Raw genomic sequence first — 26,414 nt, 5'->3', positions numbered from 1 at the left:
CAAATTGTGAAAGAATGGTTCAGAGAGCATGAAGAATCATCACAGCTCTGCGTCCAGACCTCAGATTCAATGAAAGTCTTTGGGATGTGCTGGAGGAGACTTTACAGAGTGCTCGACTCTTGCATTGTCATCTTGACCAAAAACTGATGCACCTCTTGATGGAAATAAATGTTGTGATGTTATTGGCATCAAGAGGTGCATCAATTTTTATATATTTGCAAATGAGGCAATTTTAATTAAATTTTGAAAAAAATTTTTTTGCATCAATTTATATTTGTATGGTGGTTTTGGCCACTTTTCCAGCTAAAACTAGCAAATCCAGTTTTCAGCAGGTTGTTTGTCTAAATGATCACAAATTTAATTGGTCTATAAATGAAGTATAATATAATGAAAATATTTGTGATTTATCAATAAATAATACATTGTTATGAGTTAAATGTGTGATTGAGAATTTTAAAGTTATAGACAGTGATGTTGTGCCACGATGCAGCATTTGCTCAGTGCAGACATCCGACTTGTAGAGGTGAGTGTATGTTGAAGGGGGTCGAGCAGATGTGGGTTAGGTTATGTGGGCTACTGTCAGCCAGTGGAGTGACAAAAACCCTCCCCTTATTTGAGCAGACATAAAAGGAAAATGAGACATTGTGTTCGTTCTTGTTCCGTCCCAAGATGCATCTTCAAGTCTCCATTGTTCTTCTTTTCATTCTTCTCACTGGAGGTACAGTAAACACAGCATATTAAAGATATTTGTGGGTGTAAATTGGTCAATGAATGTCTCTCTCTGTGTCTTTTAAGGATTCTCTCTGAGCTGTTATGAATGCCGGAATCAACAACAAGCTCGTTATTGTTCAGAGACGACATGTTCCAATGCCAATTGCAGAACTACAAAATCAGTAGAATACTTCGGTAAGTTGAGTATGATGAAGTGCACTTTTACTGTTCTTGACTTTTACTTGTTACTTGTACAGGTCACATTTTCTTATTTTCAATATTTTTGCCATCACTAGTTCATTCTACTCTAAATGAACTTAAAAATTCCATGTATGCTCTCAATGAATTAAAAGTTAAAATAATTATAAAATTATCGAAAACATTATTTTAAAAGTATGTCATACCAAACATTGTGTCAATCCAAAGTGTTTCAGTGTCCCATTTAAGAGATATAGTGCTACATTTAAAAAAAAGTTTTTTTTTTTTTTTTTTTTTTTTTTTTGTCTTTCATTGTGACAGGACCCTATAGAGAAGAGGCAGATAACTGGCAACGGGAACGGGACAGGATCCCGAGCCGGATTAAGAACAAACACGCTGCATGTCCCGGCAAAGGTATTGTACTCCATCATCTTTATAGCATGTTTATTCACATCTCACGATGAGGGCAAATTAGACATTTAGACACACACATTTACTTGTGAACATTTATAGGGATTTTAGACTTGTGTTTTTATATACAGAAAAATTGAAAAAATAAAATAAAATATAGAAATAAATTTGGGACAGTCAAAAGTGACCATAAATGGACTGTCATCTTGGATTCTCAAAGTGCTTATATCTTTTCAGCAATGTCTGTCACAATGTTTATTACACTTAAATAGTTATATTCTTAAATAGTGCAAACCTGTAAGTGCATAGTTCACCACAGTGTGAATGTGAATGTGGCTTTAACTATGGAAAAAAACTTACTGAGCCACACCACATTCACTTTGTCACATCAGACAAGCAACAGTCCAACATGTAAACACTTGCCTGGTTTAAAAAAAAAAAGAGAGAAAAAAAATAGTGACAAACATTCACTTGAAAACAATTTCATGCTTTCTGAATGTTCTGAAAGAAAAAACAGACAATAAACATCACACTGAATTCCACAGCATTTTGTCCTCAGTGTGCCGTAACTACACGATTCTGTGTGCCAAAGCATCTTTCTCTGTTAATGACTCCTCAAAAGTAGCTGTGTTTTGTGATAAACTAATTATGTATATAATGTTAAAAATGTTCAGTCTTCATTTGTCATAACTGACCTCAGTGTACTACGTAGTTGTATGAACCAGAGCTGCTCATTCATTCATTTCTCTTTTTATGTAGGCATAAGGGAGGAAACCAATTCTAGAGGGTGTGCTAAGCCACATGAATGTAAAAGCTGGTCTCTTGGCACAGGCTGCTGGACAAGAGAATATATTTCCGAATGCTGTGACACCTACCTTTGCAATCGACAAGTTTCAGGTATCATCCTTTATTTGACCATGAACTAAGTATAATTAAAGGGTTAGTTCACCCAAAAATGAAAATTCTGTCATTTATTACTCACCCTCATGCCATTCCACACCCGTAAGACCTTCGTTCATCTTCAGAACACAAATTAAGATATTTTAGTTGAAATCCGATGGCTCAGTGAGGCCTGCGTAGCCAGCAATGACATTTCCTCTCTCAAGATCCATAAAGGTACTAAAAACATATTTAAATCAGTTCATGTGTGTACAGTGGTTCAATATTAATTTTATAAAGAGACGAGAATATTTTTGGTGCGCCAAAAAAAAACAAAACTAACGACTTATTTTAGTGATGGCCGATTTCAAAACACTGCTTCATGAAGATTGTGTTCCGAAGATTAACAAAGGTCTTACAGGTGTGGAACGGCATGAGGGTGAGTAATTAATAACAGAATTTTCATTTTTGGGTGAACTAACCCTTTAAGGAAAAGTTCCTGTTATGTCTGCTCAAATAAGGGAGGGTTTTTGTCACTGCACTGGCTGTAGTCCACATCAAAAACAAGAGATGATTGAACCACTCCTGCATACACACACCTCTACAAGTTTGACTTCTGCACTGAGCACAAGATATTATTTTACAAAATTGGTAGTTTTTGCACTAAATGTAGCAAGATTTTTTCCAATGCACTTTAATGTAAATCCCACAGCTGAGGTGTTGTTTGATCACAGTGTTATTTTATAATAAATACATAAAAATAAGAAAATATTTCTTGCAGGTTCATTCTCTCATAAGCTCAATGGGAAGAGATGCTTCACTTGTGATGAAGAGGACTGCTCAAAAACAATCAGTTGTTGGGGGAATGAAGACTACTGCTTTACTGCATTCGGTAAGAATTTAGTAATGGAAGTTTGTAGTAGTTTCTTCTAATAGACAGCTATTTCCCCATTACCAATTTTGAGCTCAGTTGCCATCATAAAAATATGATGGAAAAGATCAGAAATGTTTTATACACATCCAGTTTAGATGTGTTTGGCACATCACCTCTGCGATGGACTCCACTTCTGTTTTCATTATTTTTAACAGAACCTTCTTCACATCAGTCAGCGGCTACAAAAGGATGTGCATCGAAATTTGCCTGTGATCAAGAGCCAGGAAAGATTGTAGGATTTCATGGAAACATCACATGCTGTGAGGGGAACCTGTGTAACGGTGCTACTCAGAGCTCCACATATAACAGTGCTCCGACTGTCACCCAGAGCTCCACAAATAACGGTGCTCAGAGTGTCTCCCAGAGCTTCCTGTTCCTCTGCTGTTCTCTGCTCTCCTACTTCCTGCTGCACTGAATCCAGCATCAAGGACCCACATCAGGAGCAATTTGTTAAATTACAGTGCATTATAAAGCTTGTATTGTCTGACATCATTTGCTTATTTTTAACGAAATGTGTATTGGAGTGTATTGAAATAAAAAAAAACTATTCTTTAAATTATTTTATTATAAGAACAGGTTTGATCATTCAAAGAAATAACAGAAAATCAGCCATATGTATCCAGACATGAAACCCCAGTGTTCCAGTCCACATGAACTGATTAACACAATCTTACGAATCTGACGTCACGCCGCATTGAGTTCTGGGTAACTTCTTTGTTTATTCGCCATCTTGACAGGATCGCGCAGCCTTTCCGTTATTGAGTTTAGTGCAGTAATTTGTTTTCTGTCATGATTGTGAAAAATGTCACCATTGTATGTCATTAATGCTGCATCGATAATTGTGATAGTAACTCAGATCATCGTTCTGAGAGAAAACAAGACAGTGAAAAAAGTTTTTTCGCCTTTTGTACGTGTAAAAACACCAAGGGAACACCAAGTCGAGGAGATGACGAGAAGACGCCGGATGGCAAATCTATTCATAATTGCACTGATTAAACCCACTGCTTATCACTCAATAAAAGAATCACATTGCTAAGTGTTTTTGAACGTTTTGATTTCGTTTGGTTTAATAATTAACATTACCTTCGCAAGTCTGACTCTCACTGCGCTCATGAATTAGCAGAACTTGACGGGGACATTCAAATGCTTAACAAGAAAAACGCTTCATGTGACAAACAAACAATTCTGTATATTTATTAAAGCATACTGCGTGGAGATACGCAAATGAGCCCAAAATATGAATGCTTATCAGCATTTTGTTCTTCTTTTTTTTTTTTAATTCAGCAACTTCAAATCAGACCAGTACTTTGAAAGGATGTGCATGTAAATCTGCCTGTGATCAGGAGCTGGGACAGATTGTAGGACCTTGTGTGAACGTCACATGTTGTGAGGGGAACCTGTGTAACGGTGCTCAGAGAGTCTCCCAGAGCTTCCTGTTCCTCTGCTGTTCTCTGCTCTCCTACTTCCTGCTGCACTGAATCCAGCAGCAAAGACCCGCATCAGCAGCAATTTGATAAATTACAGTGCATTATAAAGCTTGTATTGTCTGAAATCATTTGCTTATCTTTAAAGTCATGATAAAAGAACTTCAAACAAATGTTTTCAAGCATTACAGACTGTGCAGTAGATTAAGTTAACACATCTTAAATATAAATTATGATATGATTAATTCATGAAGCATTTGAAATAGCAGACTTATGGTAAGCCGTTTTAAAATTTAATCCTACTAGTATTTTAATGCTACTAGTATATTTTTTAGATACTATAGTACTTATTAATTAGCTACTAGTGCTTATTCTTTAGATACTAGTACTTATTTACTTGATACAGTTAGATATTAGATTTATTACTAGTACTTATAGACACTACTTATTCATTAGATATAGTACCTATTAAATAGATACTTGTACTTAATTCACTAGTGACTAGTAACTATTCTAATGTTACTGTAACGAATCGTCACTCAGACTGGGATCCATTTGCATGCTTTTACTGAGAAACAGTGGTCGTACAGGCTGGGGCAAACAGGAACAACAGAGGCAGGCAGAATCGTGGTCAGACAACAGGCAAAGGGTCAGGACAGGCAGATATCACTCACAGTACAGTAACCAAGGCAGAGATCAAGGGCTGGCAGCAAAGGGTCGAGAAGTAATCAGCAACAGGAAATCAAACAGGATACAAACGCTCAGAAATGTTCACCTAGGCAAAACAAGACTTTGCGATTAACAGAAGTGTGTGACAGTCTTTTATAGTCCAGGTTATGGGTGTCAGCTGGGCGTGTGATTAGTCCAAGGTACGGGCTGCTGGGAAATGTAGTGTGAGGTGTGTGCATGTCTGTATTCTGGTGATGGCTCCCTCCGATGGTCAGAGGAGGGAACCACGGAGTTTGTCTCTGTGACAGTTACAAATAACAAGTGTCATTCAGATATCAACTATTCAGTTTTGAGTTTAAACAAAAGAATGAAACAAAGAAACAAAACAAGATATTGTTGAATAAAGTCGCTATTTTTGTTTTTGCGCACAAAAAGTATACTTGATGCTTTGTAAAGTTAAGGTTGAACCACTGCAGTCATGTGGACTGTTACCGGTGTATGCTGAGAGATGAGGCGAGTACGGAGATCCACAATACAAGGGGTTTATTCACAATACAAGAACACAACAACAACATACACGGCTAAACAAGCAAGAGAACAGACAAGGAGTGCAGGGAAAGTGTCCAACTAAAAGGGAGTGCTGACGAGGAACATGTGCAGGGAATCCAGGGAGATGGCGGGAAGACTGATGAGGGAAGTGAAAACAGGAGGATTCTGGGAACTGGAGTCCGGGAAGGCATGAATGTAACATTACCTCCCCCTCCCTGGAAGGCGTGTCCTCACGCCTCAGATGAAAGGCGTGGGCGGCCATGGCGGGTCTGGAGCCAGGGATGGCCATGGCGCGTCTCTGAGCCCTCCCCCATCTTTCCCACCCACTGGTACCCTTCCCCCCAAAAAAAATTCATTGGAAGACTCAGGGGTTCGAAGGGCTCATGGGCTACTGGAGTGGGTTCAGTGGCGACTGGGGCGGGCTCGGAGGCGGCGGCAGGGGCGGGCTCGTGGGGACTGGCAGCTGATTCAGCCCAAAAAAGTCTATTAACCAGTTCCTTTCTTCAAAACTTGGTGTTTTGGGCTGATTTGCGGCAGAAAACTCAGGTAACTGGGAAGCCCCAGTTACCTGAGTTTTCTGCCTCTGGGAAGCCCCAGTTACCGGAGTTTTCTGCCTCTGGGAAGCCCCAGAGGCAGAAAACTCAGGGAACTTGGGCTGCACGGAGGCAGAAAACTCAGGGAACTTGGGCTGCATGGAGGCAGAAATCTCAGGAAACTGGGGCTGTACAGCCTTTTTATTCCTCCTCCTCGGCCTTCTTGGTCTAGCAAAGGAACTCTCTGAGGCCATTGGGGTTTTCAGGTTCGGCAGGACACTGGGGAAAAGCTCACTGGAGGGGCATGCGGAGGAAAATGGAGATTGACGAACCGGCCAGGCCACCTGAGTTTCTGGGGGGACTGGACAAGGATTGCACGATTTATCAAGAACCTCTGCGATAACTAACTTAGAACAATTTAAAGACAAAATCAAATTAATTGTATCGCCTAATGGATCGTGCTCTCGTCCAGCCCCTCCAGGAAAAGGGCGTTTAAACAGGCATCTGGCCAATTCATCAGATAAGCCAACTCAACAAACTCCTCCACATACCTCTCCAGCGAATGACCGTCCTGCAGGAGCCCCACGAGGCGATCCGTGACAGAAGTTGGAGTGGGAGGCACGGGAGAAGTAGGAACTTCAGAAATGTAAAATAGTCCCATCCTTTTCCTTGTAGAGCTCCAGTGGTTTGGGTCTGTTCTTCTGTTACCGGTGTATACTGAGAGATGAGGTGAGTACGGAGATCCACAATACAAGGGGTTTATTCACAATACAAAAACAACATACACGGCTAAACAAACAAGAGAACAGACAAGGAGTGCAGGGAAAGTGTTCAACTAAAAGGGAGTGCTGACGAGGAACAACATGTGCAGGGAATCCGGGGAGATGGCGGAAAGATGAGGGAAGTGAAGACAGGTGTGGAAAACAGGAGGATTCTGGGAACTGGAGTCTGGGAAGGCGTGAATGTAATATGGACTTTTTTAATGATGTCTTTACTGCCTTTCTGGACCTTGAAAGTGTTGATTATATTGCTGTGTGTGGACTAGTCATATAGAACCATTATGTGTTTGCAAACAGCAATGACGGTTTTTTTTTTTTGTGGGCGGAGCCTACCTGGTTGCAGAAAACGACAGTTCTGCAGTATCAGTCTGTGGAAGTCACGGAATAAAAGAATGAAAAAGTTAATTTTGAGTTTATATCTCACAATTCTGACTTTTTTTCTCGCAAATCTGAGTTTATATCTCACATTTCTTAGAAGGAAAAACAGAATTGTTAGATAATCTTGTTATTCTGTCTATTTTCCTCAGAATTGCAGAATTGAAGTTTATATCCCGCAATTCTGACTTTTCCCCTGTCAGAATTGTGAAATAAACTCACAATTGCGATATATAGTCCGAACTGAGAGATACACTATATTGCCAAAAGTATTGGGACAGCCCTCCAAATCATTGAATTCAGGTGTTCCAATCACTTCCATGGCCACAGGTGTATCAAATCAAGCACCTAGGCATGCAGACTGCTTCTACAAACATTTGTGAAAGAATGGGTCGCTCTCAGGAGCTCAGTGAATTCAAGCATGGTACCATGATAGGTTGCCCCCTGTGCAATAAGTCCATTCGTGAAATTTTCTCACTACTAAATATTCCACGATCAACTGTTAGTGGTGTCATAACAAAGTGGAGGCAGTTGGGAACAACAGCAACTCAGCCATGAAGTGGTAGGCCACGTAAAATCACAGAGTGGGGGCAGCGCATGTTGAGGCACACAGTGCACAGAAGTCGCCAACTTTCTGCAGAGTCAACAGACCACCAAACTTTCAGATTAGCCTTCAGATTAGCTCAAGAACAGTGCGTAGATGGAAGAGAGTTTCATGGAATGGGTTTCCATGGCCGAGCAGCTGCATCCAAGCCTTATATCACCAAGTGCAATGCAAAGCGTCGGATGCAGTGGTGTAAAGCACGCCACCACTGGAGTCTAGAGCAGTGGAGACAAGTTCTCTGTAGTGACCAATCACGCTTCTCTGTCTGGCAATCCGATGGACGAGTCTGGGTTGCCAGGAGAACGGTACTTGCCTGACTGCATTGTGCCAAATGTAAAGTTTGGTGGAGGGGGGATTATGGTGTGGGGTTGTTTTTCAGGGGTTGGGCTTGACCCCTTAGTTCCAGTGAAAGGAACTCTTAATGCTTCAGCATACCAAGACATTTTGGACAATTTCATACTCCCAACTTTGTGGGAACAGTTTGGGGATGGCCCCTTCCTGTTCCAACATGACTGCACACCAGTGGACAAGGCAAGGTCCATAAAGACATGGATGAGCGAGTTTGGTGTGGAGGAACTTGACTGGCCTGCAGAGAGTCCTGACCTAAACCCGACAGAACACCTTTGGGATGAATTAGAGCGGAGACTGCGAGCCAGGCCTTCTCGCCAACATCACTGCCTGCCTCACAAATGCACTTCTAGAAGAATGGTCAAAAATTCCCATAAACACACTCCTAAACCTTGTGGAAAGCCTTCCCAGAAGAGTTGAAGCTGTTGGAGCTGCAAAGGGTGGGCCAACTCCATATTAAACCCTACGAATTAAGAATGGGATGTCATTAAAGTTGATGTGCATGTAAAGGGAGGCATCCCAAAACTTTGTCAATATAGTATATAAACACGCAAATGCAAGGAAAAAAGTCATAATTGTGAAATAAAATTGTTATAGGTTATGTTTATAAGTTATTTATGTAAAATGTTATAGGTTTAAATATTATTTCATGCTGTAACTGCTATGTATGTCCCCTATGAACTGCATATGTGAATATTATGTAGACTCACTGTTTACATCAAATTCCTGCTTTAATAATAGACTAATCATTGCAGGTTTCATCAGTCCAGTCTGTGACTTGCAATATAAACGTCTCCGTTTAGTTTCAAAGGGTTTCTGAATTCAGACCTCACATGCTCACACACAGAGCAGCACAGACACTGAACAATGAATATATATCAGGCTCAAATTGTGAAAGAATGGTTCAGAGAGGATGAAGAATCATCACACATGAATTGGCACTTCTGAGTCCAGAACTTAAATTCATTGAAAGTCTTTTGGATTTGCTGGAGGAGACTTTACAGAGTGCTCGACTCTTGCATTATCAATACAAGATCTTGACCAAAAATTGATGCACCTCTTGAGGGATGTTATGATGTTATTTGCATCAAGAGGTGCATCAATTTTTATATATTTGCAATTGAGGCAATTTGAATCAAATGTTTTAATTACATTTTTAATCAAAAAATGGTGCAATTTTTGCATCAATTTATATATGTATGGTGGTTTGGTTTCATGATTTTAGAGGAGTTTTGGCCACTTTTCCAGTTTTCAGCAGGTTGTTTATTGACAGAGGTGAGTGTATGTTGAAGGGGGTCGAGCAGCTCTTGTTTTTGATGTGGGCTACTGTCAGCCAGTGTGACAAAAACCCTCCCTTATTTGAGCAGACATAAAAGGAAAATGAAACCTTGTGTTCGTTCTTGTTCCGTCCCAAGATGCATCTTCAAGTCTCTATTGTTCTTCTTTTCATTCTTCTCACTGGAGGTACAGTAAACACAGCATATTAAAGATATTTGTGGGTGTAAATTGGTCAATGAATGTCTCTGTCTGTGTCTTTTAAGGATTCTCTCTGAGCTGTTATGAATGCCGGAATCAACAACAAGCTCATTATTGTTCAAAGACGACGACATGTTACACTGCCAATTGCAGAACTACAAAATCAGTAGAATACTTTGGTAAGTTGAGTATGATGAAGTGCACTTGTTCTGTTATAGCAGGCATTTGTTGACCTTGCATTTATCATATAATGCATAGTATCTTACTTATCTTATTTGCTTTTTCACCAGATGATATTCTTGCCCTTTTTTATGGCAGTTTGGTCAGGTTTTCTGAAACATCAGAATTTGGGTCGATGCAAATGTCTGTTTTTTTCCCCCTCCAATCATCATGATTTTAGAATATCAAAGCATAAGGGAAACAGTCATGTTCACCTTTTCTTATTTTCAATATTTTTGGCATCACTCATTCATTTTTGTGTAAAAGGTATTCCATGTATGCTCTCAATTAATTAAAAGCTATTTAAGATAGTTGTAAAATTATTGAAAATGTTATTTAAAAAAGTTTTACAAGGTATACCAAACAATGTCATTTTTTTATTTATTTTATTCCCCCCAATTTTGTCTTTAATTGTGACAGGACCCTATAGAGAAGAGGCAGATAACTGGCAACGGGAACGGGACAGGATCCCGAGCCGGATAAAGTACAAACACGCTGCATGCCCCGGCAAAGGTATTGTACTCCATCATCTTTATAGCATGTTTATTCACATCTCACAATGGCAAAATGAAAATGTAAGCACGTACACATTTACTTGTGAATATTTATAGGAATTTTAGTGTTAAAAATGTTGTATTTCTGTATTGTTGTTTTTTTTTAGCATCAACCTGCCCTGGGAATAAATGAAAATTAGCCACCCTGGCTTAATCCTGCACTTTTTACATGGATTTTTATGTATTTTTGACGTGTATTGTCCCTGATTGAAAGAATGAATGAATGAAAAACTACAAATACTAAGCTATCTAAATGGGCCCATTCCATAGACTTATATTGTTTTTATGTACAGAAAAAAAAAAATTTGAAGAGTCAAAAGTGACCATAAATGTTTTGATGAACTCACCAGTGGAAACAACGCACTTTGAGCGAGTCTTCTTTGGCGAAGTTCAACCAAAGTCCCTTTAAGACAAGTCATTTCACTCGGCGGCCATCTTTGAAACACCTCTCGGGCATTCAAGTGCAGCTCCTATCTCTTTGAATGGGGAAACATCAAATTCTCTAAAGCTGTTTGCCAAGCTTTCGATTAAATTTCATATTTGAAATCAGCAATGAAATCTGACAACAACTGTCTCATAAATTGTGTTTCTAAACGCTCAAATCATGACAAAAAACGGTATTGTTCAGGCTGGATCAAGCTAATGCGCATGCATTTTGGAGGCGAGCGTCTGACTGTTTCTATAGGAACCGGAGCTTCTAACGGCCGCTGCAGTGATGCGATGACTTTACCAATCTGCGATTGGCCCTTATTTAGAAGGCGGGACTTATTCCGCCATATTGCGCATTGCACTTTCTCCTTTCAAAACGAGTGAGGCGTCTTGTGTTATTCTATAGTCTTTGGTTCAACAAAGGTTCTTGCACGGAAGTTGATGAGTTTTAGTGAGCTCTTGAAGAGGTTTAACATGCAGGCAGGACGATGTTCGGTCCGCACGAGTCAGCGAAAGCCAAGGCAAAAAGCAATGCTAAAATGCGGGGCATTCGTATTTAAACAGGTCTGTCAGCTCCACCCTTCCGAGTGTTTTTTGTCGTTTGTTCTCAAACTTTATGGACTTTGGTCGGCACTTTGAGAAATTAATTTCCCTAGTTCAAATATGGTACATCTTACACAAATCATTTTTATATCAAATTACAGTGACAAACATTTCATGCTTTCTGAATGTTCTGAAAGAAAAAAAAAACAGTAGATATCACACTGAAGATAATTTCATGGCATTTTGTCCTCAGTATGCCGTAACTACACGATTCTGTGTGCCAAAGCATCTTTCTCTATTGATGACCCTTCAAAAGTAGTTGTGTTTTCTGATAAACTAATTATGTATAAAAATGTTATTAGACATTGCACCACTTAACATTCATGAAGGGTTCTTAACATCATGAAAGACATTTTCACAACTTTTTTTTTTACCTGTACCTTTCCCTCTGTAAGTGCAACTAGTTGTGCAGTTGTATGAACCAGAGCTGCTCGTTCAATAATTTCTCTTTTTATGTAGGCATAACGGAGGAAACCATATCTTATGGGTGTGCTTTGCCACATGAATGTAAAAGCTGGTCTCTTGGCACAGGCTGCTGGATAAGAGAACATAGTTCCAAATGCTGCAACACCAACCTTTGCAATCGACAATCTTCAGGTATCATTCTTTGTTTGACCATGAACTAAATATAATTAATAAGTTATTGTTAGATGTTAGATAATGCATCACTATAAACTGGTACAGCATAAGTTAGTGATCAGATCTGTTTGCTAAGTGAGAGGGCAGGGATCAGGGCTGATTATTTGGCTAAAGGCTCTCGTTAAGGAAAATGTGTTTGTTTCCCCGGTCTGACAATCAAAAAATATTTTTCTTTTTATTGAATATTAATGGATGAACAATTTGCGTAAAAATTGAAAAAAATAATAATGAAATGTTGTTTGATTGCAAATTTGCAATGTTATATTTGACTGTCTGTCTGTGATTACATGAAGAAACAGATGAAACTGAGACAAACTAAATCCAGGAGAACTGTGGCCGTGTCTCCAAATGCTTGAAGAAACCGACCTGCAAAGCTACAGTACTGTGAAGAGTTTTAGGCACTTGTGTAAAAATGCTGTAAAGTGAGGATGCTTTCAAAAATAATGTCATAAATGGATTTTATTTATGAGATCAGATCTCCGTGTGGAGCACTGGCTGTTGTCAGACTTATTGTGCATTAAAAAAATCTCACTGGATTATTACAAATAATGGCAAAATGAACGATTGGAAATGTGAACTGATAATTCCTACTGACACACTACAGCAAAAGATATAAATAACTGGCTTAAAACCCTTTTTGGGGGTGAAAATACTGACGTGCCTAAGACTTTTGCACACTTTTTTTCAATGCACTTTAATGTAAATCCCACAGCTGATGTGTAGTTTGATTGCAATGTTATATTTTTTAATAAAGAAATAAAAAGAAAATTTTTCTTGCAGTTTCGTTCTCTCATATCCCCAATGGGAAGAGATGTTTCACTTGTGATGAAGAGGACTGCTCAAAAACAATCAGTTGTTGGGGGAATGAAGACTACTGCTTTACTGCATACGGTAAGAATTTAATAATGGAAGTTTGTAGTAGTTTCTTTTAATTTCTTTTCTTTTCAATTTTGACGTCAGTTGCCATTATAAAAATATGATGGAAAAGATCAGAAATGTTTTATACACATCCAGTTTAGATGTGTTTGGCACATCACCTCTGCGATGGACTCCACTTCTGTTTTCATTATTTTTAACAGAACCTTCTTCACATCAGTCAGCGGCTACGAAAGGATGTGCATCGAAATCTGCCTGTGATCAAGAGCCAGGAAAGATTTTAGGATTTCATGGAAACATCACATGCTGTGAGGGGAACCTGTGTAACGGTGCTACTCAGAGCTCCACATATAACAGTGCTCCGACTGTCACCCAGAGCTCCACATGTAACTGTGCTCAGAGTATCACCCAGAGATCCACATATAACAGTGCTCAGAGTGTCTCCCAGAGCTTCCTGTTCCTCTGCTGTTCTCTGCTCTCCGACTTCCTGCTGCACTGAATCCAGCAGCAAGGGCCCACATCAGGAATAATTTGATAAATTACAGTGCATTATAAAGATTGTCTTGTCTGAAATCATTTGCTTATCTTTAAAGTCATGAGTGTATTGAAGTGTATTGAAATAATAAAACAAATACAGCAAATTATTCCTTATTATTATTATTATTTTATTATACCCAGAGTTTAATTAACTCTGCTCAGAGTACATTTGGTCCCTCTCTAAATAGTGTTAAAATAACACTGAAGCAGAGTTAAAGTTAATGACATAATTAAGCAATTAATTAAGTGATGATTGAGCATTAGTGATGAACGCCTGCTGTTAACAAGCAGAATCACTGACGAAAAGAGAAACACAAGAACTACAACTGATTTTAGCCAAATCCTTAAATGAAATCAACTGAAAAGACATTAAATCCCTAAAGATCTGATTAAACAACTCCACAAACAGCTTTTCTAGCATTACCTATTACAAACCAGATTGACTGTCATATTTCTACAGAAGTTCTTATTGAGAATTAACAGAGGTTTAGATGTTGATGTTTTATTGGCCAAAACATGATGCCACCATCATGGAGGTCAGTGTTTGCTTTAGTTGTGCTCTTGACCCTTTTATGTTTTTAAAATAATTTGCTTTTGAGCAAGTGCGGTAGTGTTTCACAGTAAACACTTGCGCATTGTTGAATCAAAAGATTGAAGAAGCAGAGCAGCTTGAAAAGCCATTGGAAATAAACATTACAAAGAGGTATCTTTCTTTTTCTTTAGTTTCTTGACCGAGATTTGACTACTACAGAAATGCAAAAAAACAAACAAACAAACAAATGCTATCGTCATGCTTCACTTCTGAAAATGCACAATTATTACAGTGGTGACAATAATTATTGATACTGCAGTGCATAATGGGAGTTTTTGTACAGAATTTAGTAATGGAAGTTTGTAGTAGTTTCTTCTAGCAGACAGTTATTTCCCCATTACCAATTTTGACCTCAGTTGCCATCATATGCTTAACTTTAAAGTCATGGAAGTAAGAAATGTGTATTGAAGTGTATCGAAAATATTATTTAAATTATTTTATTATAAGAACCTTAGCATACAGGTATGATCATTAAAGGAAAGAATAGAAAATCAGCCATGTGTATCCAGGCATGAAACCCCAGTGTTCCAGTCCACATGAACTGATTAACACAATCTACAATATATTGAATGAAATAATGCCTTTGATGACATTTTGAAAGAAAATGTATAAATGTCCAAAATGATTTTTTTTTTTTTTTTCATATCAAGAAAATATGATTTTAGTTATTAAATTAGAAAGGGTTGGTGAAGTGCACTTGAAAAATTTAAATTCATTGAAGTTCACCCCAAAATTAAAATTGAAAAAAAAAAAGAAAATGAAAGTCTTACAGCTTTGGAATGACATGAGGAACCAAATTTTCCATTTTTGGGTGAACTAACCCTTTAAAGCACATTATACTAGTCAACAGACCGTTTAAACTATATATAGGCCTACAAAAAAACATACACAAGACAATATACACTTATATATACTCCTACTTACATGACCATGAATAAGCTGCTGCAATGTGTCAGCTGATTGTGTTGGTTAGAATGCTGTTGCTAGGCAGTCAACAGGTGAATTTTCATGAAAGATGACTTTCATTGAAAGAGCACGCCACATGAAAGCATGAATTCGTGCAATGCATATGCAGTTCCAGGAGATCGGGTTGTTTTTTCTTACTCAGTAAAGCCCACATAACCACAGTCAGACACACGATCACAAAAGCACACAGACATCCAGACCACACTTGTGTCCACATTGGCCTTTTAACACACAGACTTTGTTTTTTCAATCCTGGGACTTTACATTAACTTGTATAGTTTATATCTATTTTCTGTCCACTTCTCAGATATCCCACCTCACACAGCAAGGATTCCTTTAATTGATTTGACAATAAACGTAATAAATTGATTTGCAAACCTTTTTTAATGATTTTCAGTGCTGTAGCCTTTAGCAATGTTGAGGTTGAGGTAAAAAATCTTCCAGCGCTGTCCCCGGACACCCCTGTTGAGAAACATCAGTGTAGACTAGAGGGAACATGAAACATCTACTATAATTAAAATATTTGTGATTTATAAATGAATTATTAATTGTTGGGGGTTAAATGTGCGACAGAGAATGTTAATGATTTAGACAGTGATGTAGTGTCACGATGCAGCATTTCCTGACAGAAGTCAGAGTTATAGAGGTGTGTGTATGTAGAAGGGGGTCAAGCATCAATCTCTTGTTTTTGACGTGGGCTACTGGAGTGCAAAACCCTTCTTTTTGAGCAGACATAAAAGGAAAATGAGACATTATCTGTTCATTCTTGTTCCGTCACAAGATGCAGTTGCAAAAGTCTTCATTGCTCTGTTACAGGTACAGAAAACATATTTAATAGCATATTTAATATTTTACAAAGTAGGTATGCACTGAATGTCTCTCTCTGTCTTTAAAGTGTACTAAGACCAAAACTGGTGTGAATAGGCCACATAAAGTTGCTATTGAGCTGCTCATTCATTCATATCTTTGTATTATTAAGAAAGCATGATGGAGATATGCCATACGATGTGAATCTTGCTCACATGAGCACAGACTTCTGGAGGAAATCACTTTCTGTGACACCGACTTTGACATAACCAAGCTGCCCCAGTTATTATACATTATTTGACCATCTCATTTAACTAGTGACCATCTCAGTGTCGGAGCTACAACTGTTTTAACTTTAACTGTTGAACTTGAACTGCAGCTTCTCAATAAACCCTCACTTGGTTAGTGAGTGTTAGTTTAAACTCTTCCTTTTCCTGTCATATAATATAGCCTATGGCTGTTGTAGAAATATGGTATGAGATTAGCTTGACATTTTTACTTGAGGAAATACTTTTTCTTTCTTCTAACATGTTCTATTATTTAAATGTAAAAAGTGTAGGCTACCTTTTTTTAATGTCAACTATTCTTGGATGTTATAGCTCTTCTGATTCTGTATTTAGCTCCTGCCAGCAGATGGCAGCAAATAGTCTCTTTACAAACTACGTAAATACAACAATAGCCTCTGGAGGACGCAGCCAGAGCCATAGACGCAGCTATTTCTTTGCGTACAGCCTGACGCTTAATAATTGACTCGACAGCCAATAGGAGTGAAGCAGAGGCGGTCTTTCGAATGTATCTGTCCAATCATCTGGGGAGATTATGCATACTCGTACTCCTCAGCAACTCCTCATTATTAATATTTACGACATAATCCCTCGCCATTGGAAGGTTACCAACGATATCAGCGTAATATAATTAATATGTATAGATTTCCCATAGTATTCAACACTACCTACTTAATATTTATAAGGCAAGCGGAATTTTGTGAACCGCCCAACTTCTTAAACTTTGCGCGAGCTCGTATGGTGATGTCACGGATTTTAAAATGGCGGTTCCAACGTCTGCTTTGAAATTACATTCATAATCTACCGCTCACAGTTCAAAAATAACACAACGGACATCATGTTTTGAGAGAAATATTGTTGACGGATAAAACAAGACACTATTATTTTGATCCAGAATGGATTCTGTGGTCGGAGAGGATCAAACGCTGCCGTTTGACATCAATCTGAGGTGAAGCGGTTTATTTTTTTAAATTTCTGTCAGTCTGTCAGGTAGCGTTAGCATGTTAGCTTGAAGGGAAACATTTAATTTAACAGTTTTCTTATTCTGTTTATTCAACATTCGAATTTAAAAATGTTTACTGTAGGTCACTTCGATAAATGAAGTTAGATATGAGCTAATTTAACCACTGTGAGCATGTGAAATATGTTTCTATTACAGTACATTAAACTATTCTCCAAAGACGTAAGATATATTTCTTTTATATTTGTATGATTTAACGTAAACGCTAATTTCCTTAGTGAATTCGAGTAACGTTATTATCTCAGAAATTACACATGGATGCTTTTGTTTTTCACTTTCATCAGTCTGACAGTTAATGTGTGTTCTTGACAGCTGCAAAGACTGATTCAGGTTTAATTCATAAATCAATATGGTTATAATATGTGTATACTTATGAACGTTTATTATTTTGCAATGATATTTTGTGTTTAAATGTAGTAGTCTGAATTCAGCTTTTGCAGCATTACTTTGAGTCTCATTGCCACCGTGTTAAAAACAAAACACACATGATCCCTGTGTTAAATATAGCAGGGACTTGATCTCTAAATCATCTTGGCACACGAGGCTGTTTTTGACATTGTTTACTGTGTTCAGGAGTCAAATACATATTAAAAATAGTCTGTACGTGCACAATCCCTGATCAACAAACCTTGACAGGAGGGATCATTAGATGATTCAAATGGAGTAACAACATTTTGTATGCAAGTGCAATGCTTAAAATTGTTTATATTATGCATTAAATACAAGTGCATGAAGTAAATAAAGTCGTTTGCATTGAATGCAATGCAACCAGACGAGTGGATCTTATTTAGTTTATTGGTGCACAGAATGCAGCTCACATATTGTTTCTGTCCCTGAAGTGGCATTAGTTATGTAGTTGAGTAATGATGACAGACAGAGAGAGAGAGAGAGAGAGAGGGAGTCTGGCTGCAGTTATGAGTTGATCATGCGCTGTCAAAGAAGAAAACACACTGCTTCCTTCCTGGAAACGGCACATAGCGGAAAAGCGCTCCTGTTTATTATCTCACGCGCTAATATCTGTCTTTTACCTTTTTGTGGCCATGTGACCATGAAGGACTGATGTAGGTAGGTTATTACACTGTTACACCTGTTCTGCTTGTGTATAGAGTTAGTGCTGCAGATCTGCATTAGACTAATGTTATGATGCTTTATGACTTTGTCAAGTTCAGGAGGTCTTTAATGGTCAAGAGTTGAAGGACTCTTGGGTTTGATGGTCAAGTTAGAGATCAGTCTGTGCTGTCTTGATGGTTGTGTCATTGTAGTGTCACTTTTGTAAAGCAGCTGGTGTGCCTGTGGGGAAACACAAGATGAAAGCTGATATCAGTCACCTGCTTAATTCCCTGATATCTGATAGCAGCTTTTAACCAATTCAGATATGTTTCTGAAACTCTGACTCGTATGTATACTTATGAAACAGTTATATAATAGTTTGTGTGTCTTCCTGTGGCTAGCACAATGCTAACAGTGCAGGAAAACGTGAGAAGAGGAAGTTGTTTGGCTGTGATGTGTTGTGTTGTGGAAAGGCCGAAGGTGGTGCATCCGTTTGGCTCCATCCATCCTGCTCAAAATACTGTCGATTACAATAAACAGATGCATGGATTATTTTACATGAATTGGGTGCTAAATGTATATTATGGAAGTTGTTATATTTTTAGGCTGCATTTTTGTTTCTGTTACTGTTAGGTAAACACAAATAGGATGATTTGAGGGTTGTGTTGGGGTTTTTCAGTGGCTGATGCTGATATGTACTTTTTACACATTTTCAAGCTGATTAGAGAGAAAATTCTGCTGAATGGTTTTAAACTGGAGATGGACTGATGATTTATTCTTAAGTATCAGATTTAAAAGTCTATAATAATTATCATTATTATTAAAGGGGACCCATTATGCATCTTTCACAAGATGTAATATAAGTCTCTGGTGTCCCCAGAATGTGTCTGTGAAGTTTCAGCTCAAAATGCCCCACAGATCATTTATTATAGCTTGTCAAATTTGCCCCTATTTGGGTGTGAGCAAAAACACACTGTTTTTGTGTGTCCCTTTAAATGCAAATGAGCTGCTCACTTTCCAGAAGAGGGCGGAGCTTTAACAGCTCAACAACAACAAAGCTGGAGAATCTCACGCAGCCAAAATGAGGATTGTCAGTAACGGCGTTCAGCCTTACATTGTTCAAACCGGAGTCGACACTGATGGAGAGACTCAGGAAGAAGTTACAACTTTTATGAAACTGGACATTTCTGAACAGTTTATAGATAAATGTATATAGTTGATATGGAGTTGATTCAACTCATCCACTAGCATGTGCCGTCATGATAATCTTTTGTGTAAATCCAGCATTGAATTGACCCTCGTTTGTAAAGCAGTCCGGCGTAAAATGACGGCATGACAACAACACTCTACTACAACAACTCTTCCTCTTCTCTAAAGCAGCCCAACATGGCCTCACCCCCTTTGTTGTGTGTTCTCGGGGGCGGGGTTTATGTAAATTTAGTGGTTTGTGATGTCACTTAACCCGGGAAGAGGCTCGTTGTAGTCCCTACCAGCCGTTTAGTCCTTAAAAAGTGATTTCTGTGAAAGAAAATATCTCTCTTTGCATTGAACTTTGAGCGTTGTAACTTTGCAGATGTTGTTTATGCTCAAACAGCAACATTACACACCAACTAAAGTTAAAAAAAGTGAAATCATAATCAAGGGCCCCTTTAAAAAATCATATTTAGTCTAATTTAGTTTAACAATTTGGCTATTTATTACTGTTTCAGAAAGTGAAAATTGTTGTGCATATTGCTTATAAGAAATTAAATAATGCAGAATGCTTTGACTCGCGAGACTCTTCTGTTTGACAGCTGCTCCGTCTTATGTAAGTCCAGTGTGCCGAGTGTCCTAATAGGCTTGCCATAGGTCTGGATGACTGTCAGAGGAGCAAAGGGGATTGAACTTGTTAGGAAGCCAAGAGTCACAGCAAATACACACACACACACACACACACACACACACACACACACACACACACACACACACACGACATAAACATGCTGTGTACATTCACATTAATTTCTGCCTGCTTACATCATGCTTTTGCTTGTAGCCAGAGCTGCAGTTTAAAGTTATGATAGCACACACACACACATTATTTCTGCTCCTGTTCCCAGCCTTGAGGTTGGGTTATGAATAGCATCCACAGACATATGCATTGTCCATTCTCTCAGTGTTTGTGTGTGTTTTCATGAGCTGGACAGTAAAATAGAATAGACGCTGTAGTATTCAGTGTAACCGCTGGATATTTGCACCTGTTTCATAGATGAATGCTGACAGGTTTGCGATTAGTTGTGGTTTCAATGTATTATTCTTGATGTTTTGCTTATTTTGTCGGAGTGTGTCTCTGTGAAACTTATGTTTGTCTCTTTGTGTTGTGTTTGTGTGTTTATGTTGCAGTATTTCCAGGCTGCCAGAGTCTCTGAGCAGCAGCGATTTCAGCATGGACAACATAACAGGTACACATTCCCTCTTATCTGTTATTATAATCCTGTGAGCACCACATGACTAGGGCTAGGTATCGTAGGGCCCTATGGAATCCATTTAATTTTTTCCCAAATTCCGTTTTTTCCGTTTGAATTTTTCTGGATTTTTTGGACCATTTTAATGGTTAAATTTTAGTAATCAAAAAGCATGTCGAATCAATGGAAACAATGAAACTTATCTAATTTACCAACAATTTATTAAAAGTTTAACAAATTACATTTTTTAGGGCCCAATGATAAACGTTTTATTCTTTCCTCTCATATTCTGTTTTTTTTGTTGTTGTTTTTTTACCAAATTCTGTTTTCTGTTTTAACTTTTCTGGATTCCATTTTAATGGTTTAATTACATTTTAATAATCAAAAAGCATGTCTAATTAATTGACTTCTTAAAAACAACAACATTTATTGATTAAAAAAGGTATTTTTATGATTTTTTTTGTTTTGTTTTTCAGAAATTCTGTTCCGTATTTTAATTTTTCTGGCAATCAAATGAACGCGTACCCTTTTATTCATGAAATTAAACTTTTTTGTTGCTGCACAACAGAGCTTTACTGTTAAAATGTAATAATTTATTATTAAATTAATTTATCTAAATTCTACTGTACAACACTAATATGTTTCTGTCAAGTTAAATAGAACTTTTACTTTGATGGGTTGCTGAGATCTTTGAGTTTCTGTTTATGACAATAGTTTTCTCAAACGAAGCGGTTAAATGCTGATGAAGTGACTTTCAGAGCGGCTCTGGGGATGAATTTTGTGCGTTCATTTCCTCATATAGTGAGTCTGTGTGCGTACATGCATGCTTGCGTGTGTGTGTGTGTGTGTGTGTGTGTGTGTGTAATGACACTTCCGCGTCATTAATTTCAAAGACATGCAGGGATTCATATTTAAATAGTCTATTTGCGGTTTAATATTCACGGACACTAGTCTATATCGCGATTTGATTTAAGTGTACTGACCTACTTTTTATTCATTCATCAAAAATTTGACAAATTTCATGACATTCTGCGTTATATACTAAATTCCGTTTTTATGACTGGATTCCGTGATTCCGTCCGCGTTTTCTGCATCGCGGAAATCATAGGGCCCTAGTATCGCCAACTGTCTCACGATTGATATCGATACATGTCACAATTCAATACATCACGATATTGGATCAAATTCATTTTCTCTTGTTGCTTAAAGTAGTGACACTGACTGACCACAACAGTCGTGGAGCTTGCAGAACATAATATGAATAAACAAATAAATAAATATATTGATGCAATATAGGCTACACTTTATGCTTTTTAACTATTTTGCAGATTGTTTTAAGCTCTTAGTACTTATACTTGTACTTGTACTTATAGATATAAGCACATTTAGGACTATAATACTCTTGAGTTACAGAGACTGTTATGTAAAAGAATGAGATGAAAAGCAGCAGATATTTGTTCCTCCCTCCAGCCTTTTACCTTTAAATCTCTAATGAAGATACACACATGGTCTCACACACTTGTTGTATTTCCCTCTGAAGTCTGTCCTTGCGTACCTAACCACATGGTCATAATCAGGATTTCATCAAAGCCTCAAAGGTTGAAATACTAAGTGAGACAATGATCATTTCTGGAGTGAACAGAAGCGTGTTTGTTAATTCGTCTGTCTGTTGTCTTGTCATCTGCAGCGCCTCTGTTTCCAGGACAGAGGATGTCTCCAGCCAAAGCTCTGACCATGAAAGATTACGAGAACGTAAGTACAACAACAAATCTGAGCACTTCTTGAATCTTGAATCTCTTGAGTTGAATCAGAATATTTGCTTTTGTTGGTTTTCTTATAATAAAGATACAGATTTTAGACAGCCTTTTTAGGCAACTGTGCCTATGATGCCAAAAAATTACATCTTGATAGGCAGCTTACTAGGTTTTGAAACAGCCATTGAGTGTGCTTATATTCTTTATTCTTACATGATTTTTTTTATAAGCAAAACGGAGACTTTTGAAAATGATGGTGTTGCTGCCCATGTTCGCTCTGCGTATCCTTGATGACCATATAAACAATAACATGGAGACTGAACTGCAATCTTTGCTGGCTTTGTTGTCATTTTTAGCAGCCGTTGTGCAGTTAAACTCTGCATTTTTTAATACTGCAGCTGCCTACATGCATAAGAGGCAACTGTTTACACTTGTACGCGCATGCCCAGTGTGCATGAATGTGTCATGTGACATGCGTTTTTGATCGTATAGTGTAGATAGTTTCTGAAACGCCAGTGTAGACGAGAATCGTTTTCATTTTAAAACGCTGTTTTAAAACAAAAAAATTTTGACATCACAACTGGAGGTATTAAAATCTGAAAATTTCTAATTCATATTTGAATACATTTTTTGTTGCATTTTTTTGTTTATTGATTTGGATCTAAACACTTGAAATGTGTTTAAATGAGCTAATAAATAAATAATTTTGTGTAAACATTCATATTGTTATCAGTTTAAGTCTCCTTGATGATATTGAGCTTCATTTTAAAGGGTTAGTTCACACAAAAATGAAATTTCTGTCATTAATTACTCACTCTCATGTCGTTTCAAACCCGTAAGAACTTCATTTATCTTCGTAACACAAATTTCTATGTGACTACAGTGGTTCAACCTTAATGTTATGAAGCGACGAGAATACTTTTTGTGTGCAAAAACAAAACTCCTATGCTGTTGATGTAGTAAACACAGTGCAGCGTTTCCGTGTTCTACGTCTGAACGCCGGCTCAGTATTGGCCGACAATGTTCACATGAGCAGCATGACGCAGGAGCCGGCCAATAACGAGTCGGTGTTCTGACATAAACACGGGAGTGCTGCACTGTGTCTACAACGTAAAAAGCGTAGGAGACTCACAGGGAAGAGAAATTGTTTTCATTATTTTTGTTTTGTTTTGCGCACAAAAAGTTTGAACGGGTTTGGAGCGACATGAGGGTGAGTATGTAATGACAGAATTTTCATTTTTGGGTGAACTAACCCTTTAATGGGTTAGCATGCATCTATTTTGGATTCATGATATTCTAGTATAGAATATCTGCCTGTCCATTTAAGGAAAGGGGTTTATTTCTTTTTGCAGAGATAAAGATCTGTGTGCATTCCTGTGGCTGTGTGTGTGAGAGAGAGAGAGAGAGAGAGAGAGAGAGAAAGTGTGTTTGTGTGTTTTAGAAACACAGAGACCTTTCAGAGGAAGGTACGACTGCCCATCACTGTGGTGTCTGTAGTTATTCCAGACTCTCTTGTTCCATTTGTATTTCTTTCTTTCCCTTCCCCCTCTCTTTGCCCCAGATGTTGAAGTGAAAAACGCTCGAAGTACAATGACGCACAGTTCACTGCCCTGCCAGCCTCTCTTACACACACACTCATGCCAACCCTCATTACTGACCCACACACAGCCTGTTATAGTCGCTCTGTTTCTCTTTTAGCTCTCGTCCCCTCCCCATTTCTCCTATTCTTGCTCTTTTTCTGCAATTCAGTTATTTGATGAACAGCTCTGCTCATGTTTATTCATGATTGAGTCTGAATATTGTAATGAGGATGAACTGAATATTCAGAAAGGTTCAGTGTGAAGGGGTAGTTCAGGCAGAATAAAAATTCTGATGGAGAAGGTTTTGTCCAGGTCTTTGTAGTTTTGTGAACTGGATCATTAAATGATCTGACTCATGAATCTAGCATCACTATGGTGAACTCTCATGAATGTCCCAAGAGAGCTGTGGTAAAAATGCTAAAAATTGCTGTAAATTTCAATCCGTTCCTTTTTTCTCCTTGTTTGTATTGTCTGTGTGTGTATAAGAAATATTTTGAGAGTATTTTCTGTTTCCCTTGCAGCAAATCACAGCTCTGAAGAAGGAAAACTTTAACCTGAAGCTCAGGATATATTTTCTGGAAGAACGTGTGCAGCAGAAATGTGACGACTCCACAGAGGACATTTACAAAACGGTGACTGACCCACACTGTCACAAACACACATGTGCACAAATATAACGTTGTTTATCAATGCATATTGATGCAAGTAGTAGTTATATGCACAGTGACCTCGTTTTGTTGACTGTAAGTAACTTTTATATCTGTGTGTGTGTAGAACATTGAGCTGAAGGTGGAGGTGGAGTCAATGAAACGAGATTTGGCGGAGAAACAGGAACTGCTTGTGTCTGCATCGTAAGTCCTGCTTAAATGTTCACTTCCTATTTTTACTAATTATCCATCCTAATTTTGTGCGACATGTTACAGCATCAAGCAATAAAGCTGTGCGATAAGACATTTTGACATGTGATAAGACATTTTCTCTTGGTTTCAGTTTTTGATGGATTGTGTCCGCCTACATTCAAATCTTATCAGTCCAAAATCCTATTCCACATAGCCATTAAAACATCAAATTGTTCTGATTGGCTGTAATTTCATTACCAAGTGGCAAAATTTTGTTTAATTGGGACAAAAAAATAAGTGGGATTTTTGTCGGTTTTAAAAGCAAAAACAATATTTTGTCATATTTATGTTTTACTGAAATGGCATTTAATGTAAAAAAAAATATTTTTTTTGTTGACAATAATGTTCAAAGTGATTAAAACATGTGTCAAACTATAAACAGATCCACATTTTCTAACATTTTGAAACATATAATAGCTACAAATGTCAATTTTTGTCAGTGATGAGATTATGGGTCAGTTCACACAGAACGTGTTTTTCCATTCCAACTCGCTACTTTTCCATTGTTTTTCTATGTAAACGTGCTAGACAGACTTGTATGACCATTGCGCTCACGTCTTGCATCTTTGAAAAACGCGGCGCTCAAGTTAAAATCAACGCAACTTGAGACCTTGCATTTTTTTTTTTTTTTTTTTTTTTTTTTCACTCTGTATTTATTGATTTTTGTTGTAGAGAGACCTTGCATTTTTTTCCACATTCCATTGCCTGTGTCTCATGGTTTTCAAAGCAAAAACACGTTCTTTGTGAACGAGCCCTAACACTGTACTGGAAACACTTGGTTATGACTAATTTGGGCTTTCAGGTCAAATATTTGCAGTTGAAAACATGTAGAAGGTATAGGATGTAAGACACTGACCTAAATGGCATGTGTTTGTGTGTAGGAAAGCACTAGAGAGTTTAGCCAGTCGAGGTGTTTCTGATGATGGCAGAGAGAAGATGCACAGAGAAATGGAGTCACTCAGAGAAGCTTTCAACACTCGGATTCAAGAGCTGGAGGAGGTAAAACAAACCCCACAATGTTTGTAGCAAATGGTTGAGAATATATTCTTCATCTTTAGTCATTGCCCTGGCTTTCTCTTCAGTCTCTGCAAGCTGCCCAAGAAGAATTGGAAAGCATGGCCACCATTGCTGAACAGCAGAAGCTGAAGAATCTTGAATTGGAGAAAAAGCAACAAGCTGCCAACCAATCGAGGCCCTCAGCTGATTCAGGCTCGACCCCCGAACGGGTCTGTGAGCTCCAGAAAGCCCTTCAGGAGAAGGAGAGGTATCA

At 38.0% G+C, this 26,414-nt stretch overlaps 2 protein-coding genes across 5 annotated transcripts in view; both read left to right on the top strand.

Annotated features, from left to right (window-relative positions):
- Positions 1-345: 345 nt before the first annotated feature.
- On the top strand, positions 346-13,851 carry si:dkey-102g19.3 (uncharacterized protein LOC566752 homolog). Of its 4 annotated transcripts, none has more exons than XR_007181407.1 (13): positions 346-718; positions 796-906; positions 1,231-1,323; positions 2,080-2,217; positions 2,981-3,091; positions 3,289-3,372; positions 8,807-8,854; positions 9,956-10,069; positions 10,530-10,622; positions 12,155-12,292; positions 12,628-12,756; positions 13,115-13,225; positions 13,414-13,436. XR_007181407.1 is itself a non-coding variant. In XM_048167228.1 (12 exons), the coding sequence occupies exons 1-12, from the start codon at positions 670-672 to the stop codon at positions 13,707-13,709; spliced, it is 1,386 nt and encodes a 461-aa protein (XP_048023185.1). In that variant the 5' UTR covers positions 549-669; the 3' UTR covers positions 13,710-13,851. The 4 variants fall into 4 exon arrangements, 1 of the variants encoding a protein (XP_048023185.1); XR_007181408.1 differs by having other exon boundaries at positions 12,628-12,713; positions 13,414-13,428; XR_007181406.1 differs by having other exon boundaries at positions 12,628-13,225; positions 13,414-13,451.
- Positions 13,852-17,071: 3,220 nt separating this feature from the next.
- LOC125252521 (CDK5 regulatory subunit-associated protein 2-like) overlaps positions 17,072-26,414 on the top strand; it is a 48,123-nt gene continuing 38,780 nt past the window's right edge. The window contains 7 exon segments of the mRNA XM_048165888.1: positions 17,072-17,345; positions 20,850-20,908; positions 22,599-22,663; positions 24,767-24,877; positions 25,020-25,096; positions 26,026-26,143; positions 26,227-26,408. Coding sequence (XP_048021845.1) covers positions 17,293-17,345; positions 20,850-20,908; positions 22,599-22,663; positions 24,767-24,877; positions 25,020-25,096; positions 26,026-26,143; positions 26,227-26,408 — 665 coding nt within the window. The 5' untranslated portion in view covers positions 17,072-17,292.

Source organism: Megalobrama amblycephala, linkage group LG18 (assembly GCF_018812025.1).
Source record: "Megalobrama amblycephala isolate DHTTF-2021 linkage group LG18, ASM1881202v1, whole genome shotgun sequence".
In the NCBI taxonomy this organism is placed as follows: Eukaryota; Metazoa; Chordata; class Actinopteri; order Cypriniformes; family Xenocyprididae; genus Megalobrama; species Megalobrama amblycephala.
This window is presented reverse-complemented; position numbering and strand designations above follow the sequence as displayed.